At 32.8% G+C, this 9,081-nt stretch overlaps 1 protein-coding gene across 1 annotated transcript; it reads left to right on the top strand.

Annotated features, from left to right (window-relative positions):
- Positions 1 to 2,581: 2,581 nt before the first annotated feature.
- Positions 2,582 to 7,583, top strand: LOC122595824 (cysteine--tRNA ligase 2, cytoplasmic-like). Its single transcript, XM_043768274.1, has 9 exons — positions 2,582 to 2,818; positions 3,900 to 3,963; positions 4,270 to 4,431; positions 4,547 to 4,717; positions 5,102 to 5,383; positions 5,445 to 5,570; positions 5,649 to 5,867; positions 6,854 to 6,970; positions 7,081 to 7,583. Exons 1-9 carry the CDS (start codon positions 2,649 to 2,651, stop codon positions 7,345 to 7,347), a joined length of 1,578 nt encoding a protein of 525 aa, XP_043624209.1. The 5' UTR covers positions 2,582 to 2,648; the 3' UTR covers positions 7,348 to 7,583.
- The last annotated feature ends 1,498 nt before the right edge of the window (positions 7,584 to 9,081 follow it).

Here is a 9,081-nt window from a genome sequence, read left to right as displayed (position 1 = left end):
CGTATCTTTGAAAAATCTTTAAACCATCCGTTGTTTTTTTGTTTGAATGAAATTATTAAATTTTATTTTAATACATAAATTAAATAATATTTAAATATAAATATAAATTGTGAGAAAAAATATGGGTATTACCTTGATCAATAAAAAGCCCTTGAGTAAGACAAATTAATAAAAAATAGTCAATAAAAAATAAATAAATTTTGTATTAAAAGTAATTTTTTGTTTGAGTTGGGGTGGAAAGTGACTCCTCCTATACACTATATTTTCTCTTTTAAGAATTAAATCATCAAAACATTAATTATCAGATTTTTACATGGCCAATAAATCCCAATTACAATAATACAATCACGACGAAACCAGGGTCTTATTTTTCTGAAGAGTCAAAGTTTCTTTTTTAAAAAATATATATGAATCGATGACTAAAAAAATTAAGTCACAATAATACTTTCATGTAAAAACTTATAAATTGCAATTGATTTCCATAATAGATCATTTTAAAAAATATAAATTGTGGGAAAAAATATGTAGATGCCACATAGGATAAATCCTACGTGGCATATTTTTAAAATAAGTTTGATTTTTAAAAGCTTTAAAATCATTCGGTTTTCTACTGTTTTAATAATTATATAGATGTATAAAAAGCAATGTAGATATTTTAAGGATATGATATATAAGAAGGGTAATATGGTATTAACATGAACAAATAAAATAAAATCTCTTTCCTAATGAAATGTAACTCATGAGTTATGAAACTCATGCAAATCTACAAAATAATATAAATGCATGGTAAGATAATTTATTTAATATGAACTAGCATATTACCCGTGCAATGCGATAATGGTTATAACGGCGACGGTATGGTGGTGAGGTGACTGTTGGTAATAAAAGTGGCGTTGAGTGAACTAGATAATTGAGGTAAAATTATCAATGTGAATAGTTAATGAAGATATTTTAAAATATAAAGAACTGATAGTGTAATTTAATCATTAAGGATATTTTAAACAATTTTCCAATGTAATTTTCAACAAGGAGGTGTTTTTTATAAATAGTACTAGCATGTTACCCGCGCAATGCATTGGTGGTGGCCGCAAAGGTGGTTTGATGGTGTCGTCGAGAAGTGCTGATGGTGGCGTCTATTGGTGCCTTGGTGGTGATGTTGTCGAGTGGTGTATGTTGATGTAAATGTACTCATGTAAAGGTGGTGGTGGAAATATTTTAAGATATAAAGAACTCATGGTATAAGTTACATTCATTAAGAGTAGAATAATCATTTTGCAACTCTTTATTTCAACAAAAGTGTATAATTTTTATATAGTAATATTGATAGATACACATATAAATCATATATCTATACTCCTTATTAAAAATTATTCACCCCCTCAAAATGGAAAGTGTTACAAAACAGTTACATACGAAATTACTAAACTTGTCCTTAATAAACACCCCACTATGGAAGGGTTTTATAAATTACCAAATATGCCCACCCTATACCCTTATCTTGCTAATTTACATTCTAAGTCCTTATGTTATAAAATATTTCTATTATCTTAACATCAACTTACACCACTCGACACCAATTGTCGATGTCATCACCACGCGTAACCAACACCACTATACCGCCGTCGTATTGCGCGGGTACCATGCTCGTAATGGTTAAATTAAGTGTAAATGTGCAACTATTATTATATAACCATAGTTGTCAAACTCGTACGAGTTACGAGTCGACTCGTACGAGTCGAGTCAAAATCAAATGAAGACGAGGCGACTTGGTGGATGACTCGTTTTGCTCTAGACTCGTAGCATGACTCATATTTTGTTTTGCGAGTCGGTACGAGTCATACTCCGAGTCACGAGTCGAGTCATGAGTCACACAAATAATTTTTTTATTTTTAGTTTATTTTTATTTTTTATTAAACATAACTCTTTTATATGCTTTCAAATTTGTTTTTATTTTAATAATGTTTACTATTTTTAACATAATATATCAATACAATATTATATTTCCACAATAAAAACTTATATATAATTATAAAATTATTTAGTATCAAATATCTTGACTATTACGATTCGAATAACGTTTTGATTCACAAGTCGAAAAACTAGATTTCGAGTCAAGTCAAAAATACTGAGTCGGTAACTATGTATATAACCCTTTTGAGAGACTATTTAATATTAATATTGAAAATGTAAAAATATCATCTCTCATCAAACAAAGATTTAATGTTTGATACATAAGAGCACCTATTATTCTTTTTAAAATTTATGAATTATCATCTTATATTGTGTGTATTGTATACATAAAAACTGTTATTTTTTTCGTATCCTATATATAAACCTCTTGTAACTTGTTTCCTTATTATTATTATTATTATTATGGGAAAATGATTCATAACTTTACCTAAACTTAGGTACCGCTACTTTAAAAAATGTTATAAATTAAATGTTTAAATTTGATAAATATACATGTACATTGAATCTTACATAACCTCCTGAAATGTTTTACTCATTAAACTCATAATATACAATTTTAATTTTCTGCATCTTTATTGTGTTATAAAAAAGTACAGTACATAAACCCTTAAAAACTTGTTACGTTCACTACAATTCTACAAATTAGGGTTGTTCTCCCCAAATTCAATTGAATCGATATGGCTGCTGAAAAAGAGTTATATATATACAATACAATGACCAAACAAAAGGAAAAATTCACTCCAATTGTTCCCGGAAATGTCTCTATGTATATCTGTGGCGTTACTTCTTATGACTTTTCTCATATTGGTCACGCTCGTGCTTACATTGCCTTTGATGTCCTTTTTCGGTATATTTACATACATAAACTCTATCTTCTATATATATATATATATATATATATCTTATACTGCTTCATTTGATTGAATTAAACTGAATTTAAGTAATGTGATTAAGTTTACTGATTTGCTAACAAGTTTCAACTTACATACACTTTATCTGTATCTATATATGTTATGTTGCTAAATATTTAAAATAATGTGTTTAAGTTTATTGATTTGTTATGATTTTTTGTGGTTTAGTATTTATAACGGCGATGGAGGGGGCAATTGTTAGTGGCGGAGGGGGTGTCGAGCGGTGAAAGTTATTGATGTAAAGGGTTAATCGAGATATTTTGAAAGATAAATGATTGATAGTGTAATTTAATTATAAATATTAAGTGGGTAGTGTAGATAAAAACATTTTAAGGGGTGCTATGTGATCCCGACATAAGCCGGGCTATGGGGGAAGTAAGATGTAGATAGACCTTACCCCTACTCAAAGGTAGAGAGGCTGCTTCCAGATCCACCGGAGTGGAAGGGACCTCCGGCCCAAAAGTGAAAAATAGGGTTAGATCCACCGGAGTGGAAGCCTTAACCGGATAGGGATAATCTCGATCTCAAACTCTCAATCTCAATCCCACTCTTCGGATCACAAATTCAGATCTTAGATCTAGAAATTTGTTACCGTTAGGGAGAGGGGGAGGTTAGAGAGAGAGAGAAGAGAGAGTCATAGAACATTCTCATAAATAAATAGCTATTTTTTTTATAATATAGTATAGATATTTATGTTGATGATGTCCTGCTGCATTGGTTACAATTTTGATGTAAATTGCTAAAGTTGTGAAAGTAATCTTATGAGATATATATTTATAATTTTTGTTTGCGATTGACATAATAATAATAACATTATTATTTTGTGTCTATTATAAGGAATGGTTTGTGCATGCTGGAACTGCGTTAAGCTCTTTTCTGTAATTTAGTATCTGTTGTATATACTATTCCAACATGACAAATTGCTCGATGTTAATGTTTTTAGTCATGCTAGCAGTGTTGGGATTATTGTTGATTTCTCATGATTTATTCCTGTTTCTCATGATTTATTCCTGTAAGGTACTTGAAGCACCTGGGCTATGAAGTCAAGTATGTTCGAAATTTCACAGATGTAGATGACAAGGTGAGATGTGATTATTTAATAAAATCAATCAAATGAGCATGTTAGAGGAGTTGCTCTACATCTCGAAAGTAGGCTGTATTCTAGTAGATATACATATACCATCTCTCAAAGCAAGGTCTACTCAGCTTATTACTACTATTTATGATTTATTCTGTTCATTGTCAGTATATTTCTGTTGGTCCCATCATTGACTAACTTCACTTATCAATTGATATACATGTTTCATGTCCATAGTGACTTATCAATTGAGTTTTTCCCCATCTCATCGCGAACGCGGCACAGTCGTTTTGACTTATTCACATGCAGATTATCAAAAAAGCCAATGAGCTTAGCGAGGACCCATTATCTTTGAGTGCGCGGTTTTGCGAAGAGTTTCTTGTTGATATGGCGGATCTTCAGTGCTTGCCACCTAGTGAGCAACCCCGTGTTTCAGATCATATGGATCAAATAAGGGATTTGATTGAAAGGGTATTCTATTTTGCATGCTATTCTTGACTACAGGGAGAATCATACGTGACACATGCTCATTTATTGTCAATTAGATACAGATTTTCACATTTTTTTTCTTGTATATGCTTTGCAGATAATTAGCAATGATTGTGCTTACGCTCTTGATGGGGATGTGTATTTTGCTGTTGATAATTTTCCGAGTTATGGGCGGCTATCAGGAAGAAAGCTTGAAGACAATAGGGCTGGTGAGCGGATTACTGTTGATTCAAGGAAGCGGAATCCAGCTGATTTTGCCTTGTGGAAGGTGCTTTTTAATTGTGAACTTACCTTTGAATGTCGAAATGGTTAAGTTTAGTGCTGGTCAAATTGGCATTAGTGTACCTGCGATTAATATTGCTCGCCTTTTATAAATATGACGGTCTAAAAATATTATCAAAAAACTTCATTATCGCACTAACTAGCTAAAGTTTATAAGAAAAAAAGGGTATAGGAGGTTTTTATGCATCAAAAGCACACTTAAAGTGGCTGGTGTGAAATATTTGAACCGTTTATTTGTCAGCTTAAACCATTTGATATCAAAGGTAACCCAATCTGACCCATTTACATATAAATGGGTTGAACATGGTATCTTAATGAAAATGTACTTTGCTTTTAACGTGTGGTCCGTTTTATATATATGCTTGCTCAGGCTGCTAAGCCAGGGGAGATTAGTTGGGACAGTCCTTGGGGTCCCGGAAGACCAGGATGGCACATCGAGTGCAGTGCTATGAGCGCAGCCTATTTAACTGAAAAGTTTGATATCCATGGTGGTGGGATGGATCTGATATTTCCTCACCATGAAAATGAAATTGCCCAGAGTTGTGCCGCATGCCCAAATAGCAGCATCAATTACTGGATGCACAATGGATTCGTCACAGCTAATGATGAAAAAATGTCTAAATCAGTTGGAAACTTCTTCACTATTCGCGAGGTAAACTTGATTTCATATTATACTTAGATTTTACGTGGTACTAATTTCTAAACTTTTCCAGGTCACCAAGGCTTACCATCCGCTTGCCTTGAGGCATTTTTTGATGGGGACACATTATCGGTCTCCTGTCAATTACTCAATTGCTCAAATCGAGATTTCCTCCGAGTCTGTCTTTTATATATATCAGGTGGGATTCTTCGATATATGATTAATTTATATATAATCACCCAGTTACCTTACTATGTTGACTTGTTTTATTTAGTAGACCTTGGAAGACTGTGAGAATGCCATCACACAGTTTAAAGAAGAGCTCCAAACTAGTGGCAGGAAATATATTGCTACGGATGCTACCCAAGAAGGCGTTAAGAAGCTGAGATGTCACTTTGAACAAAAGATGTGCGATGATTTGCACACACCTACTCTACTGAACGCTGCTCTTATAGAGGCCCTAAGACTGATGAACACAAATTTGTCCATGCTCAAGGTCAGAATGCTCAACTTTCTTGCAATCTCATTTCAGTTATAGTAGTAATTAGTAAAATGGATTGGTTGGGTAATGTGTCAACTGGTTTATGGTTGAGTTGACCCAATATGCATTTTATCCTATTTTTTGCAAAATAACTATCATAGTATGCTTAGATTTTTTTTTTTTATTTAAATAGTTTTTCTATATGCATTAAAAATACACTTTGCAACTTTCTACCTGTTTGACCTATTTGACTTGTAATAGACCAAAAACAATAGACATACCAACCGGCCCATTCATAAGTAAACTTATTGTTTTTAAAACCGGACCGGACCGGACCAGCTATTGAACTGCTGTTACCAGGAACCGGAGGAGTAGACGGTTTTTGTAAATGGCCTGGGTTGATTGTTTCATAAAATGTTTATAATCTTTGTAGGCTACAAAATCTGAACTTGCAACTAATGTTGAGAGGCTACATGCTGACCAACTCTCCCGAGAGAGAGGTGGTGCTTATTTTGCAACTATTTAAAATGTATTTATTTAATGTAATGTCATCGGAAAGAACAAATAGTCTCGAAAACACCATTCTCATAACATCTCTATAGTTGGATCTATGCCTCTTAATGAAATTAAATATATCTTGGGCTTTCAACAAACTCAAATAGACACATAACCCTTATTACAATGGAAGCAACGTGGTGAAGAAGACTGATACAAAAGTTGTCCTTTTAATTATTTCAATTAGTAGCTTTTCCAACTTTGGTTTATGTTATTATAAGTATAAAAAGATAAAGGTTTGGTTTTTCTGGTACGGTCCAACCAGTTGAACCTTGAACTGCCTGCGTTTACGTTTCGATGTCCGGTCTGGTTTAAAAAGATTGAGTAAATTGGTTTAAATTTCCAGGTGCTGACGTGTGTATAAATTTAAACATTTACTTTTGTTTTAGAAAGGTAATTATCAACACCTTGTGCATAAGTTCTAACTATTCTATAATGATTTGCAGAAGAAGCTTCAAAAGCCACAAAAGCTGGCTTACGTTCAGTCACTTGTTGAGTTGGAGAAAGAAATAAAAGTCGTTTTGGATGTGTTAGGACTTTTATCCTCTTTAAGATATACTGAGGTAGTTGGAGAATTTAATCTTTTGATATAGTAATGTATGCATATTGAACTAGGTTCTTTTTTTTTTTGTTTTTAAAAAATTGAAAAAATAGTTTTTGTTACGTGGCACAGGTTCTGAATCAGTTAAAAGAGAAAGCATTAAAGAGGGCTGGATTAACTGAAGAAGATATATTGAAACGAATAGAGGAACGCTCATCGGCCAGGAAGAGTAAAGATTTTAAGTTAGGTGATCAGATCAGGCACGCTTTGACTTTAAAGGGAATCGCACTGATGGATGTTGGCAAGGACACCATTTGGCGCCCGTGTATTCCTGAAGAACCAGACACCCCATTAGATGGTGAAGCGCAAGGCCCAACAAACACACCAGGGACTCTCTGAGCCGACAGATGTGATGAAATCTTGATATCCCTTTCTTTGGGACTTCTAACTTATATCTGTGAACTATAAACTATGTGGTAAGAGTTATGATTACCTGTGTTATATTTTGGTCATATGTAGCAAAGCCTTGTTTGGTTTGTAAACTCCGGCAATAGACTTAGAGATGCAATAGTAATTTTATTTTAACCTCGTTCTATTATAATTTTAATATACAAACACAAACGGATTTGATCATACTTATTGATGTAATTGATCTTTATCCGTAGTTAGAAGGCTTTTCAAGGTTTTAAAGAATAGTCGTATTGTATCTTTAAGCAGATTTTAGAGAAAAGACCTACGATAAGCCAGTGACAGCTTATTTATAAGAACCTAATAAATCTTGACGGGTTTTTTAGTGTGTATTGTTTATATGTACCTTAATGTGAACCCATTTGATTGAAATCTTTATGGTTTGAGTAACATTAAAATCAATTTAACTTCTTGTTATGCACCCAATGCAAACTTAAGTTATATAAAACTCGTTATATTACTCTTGCTCTTGCAGATACATAAAAGACCATGTGGTTGTAAGAAATAAGATGTTTACACAAATTACACTAGTAGCTTTTCTAATCATGTGTATAATGTTTCTTCCTTTTTCAAGATTTCCAGGATAATCTCAAACCCATCTATTCATTCAGGCTAATTAAACACATAGTGAGAAACCCTCGACAGTCGACAAGACAACTTACTTTTAATTAGACACCAAACACGATGGTTTAAATCAATTAATATCGCTTCAAAGTTTGAAACACGTATGAAACCAAAATGTACCTTTATTCTCCCTTTTCAAGCATTGCTTGGTAGGAAGGAAAGCAGTGGAGTATAAACCTTCATGAAACAAAAATGTCAGAAGTCTTGTCTAAAGCAAAGCAAAGGAAAGATGTTCACTTTTCTAAATATACACATGAAATGATCAAAGCAATCCTTCTTTGGGCGACAAAATCTATCAATCACTTGATTTATAGCAACCTTAAATGGATCTTAGGATTAAGCTTTCACATTGTCAATCCCAACAAAACATAATGCCAGACAAACTTCAATTCAAATTTTAAATATTTATATTTGTGAGTATATATGATTAGGTTCCAAGTTATAAGCATAATTAAATCAAAAAAATTATTCGTTCACTTATTTTCCTTCAACGATATGATAAGCTTATAATTTGCAAATTATACTACTAAAACTAGTTTTGGAAGGCTCTACTTGTTGCTAATCGTTCAACAACCAGATAACTTAGGAGATTCCGCTTTCAAGGGTAGTCAGTCATTATATATTGTACAATCTAACCAACTATAGCCTACCTGGTGTTGAAGGGTGATGATAACTGATAAGTGACTAGATATATTTAGATATCGAGTGTTGAAGGGTGGCAATCTTATAATGATCAATCTTTTCACAAGGTACTATGTGGTGTTTACTTTTAATTCAAAGAAAAGACGACAACTGACGTATGGAAACTTTTTTGATAATTAAATGCTTGATGTTTCACTCGTAAGTATTATTGAATCTTGGCCTTTGATTTTCATCAAAGGGTGAAGATCCTTCCAAACTTAACTAGTCAGGTTGGAGAAACGTGAGGAAATTCTACTTTCATATATCATACATGTCATATTTCAAAAGAAACATATATGCATGAGAGGTCGGGTTGATGTTCATACTTTTCATATATATACTAATAATGGTTGTGAGTTT

Source organism: Erigeron canadensis, chromosome 4, assembly GCF_010389155.1.
Source record: "Erigeron canadensis isolate Cc75 chromosome 4, C_canadensis_v1, whole genome shotgun sequence".
Lineage (NCBI taxonomy): Eukaryota > Viridiplantae > Streptophyta > Magnoliopsida > Asterales > Asteraceae > Erigeron > Erigeron canadensis.
The sequence above is the reverse complement of the archived record's forward strand: the minus strand, read 5'-3'. Positions and strand labels throughout refer to the sequence as shown.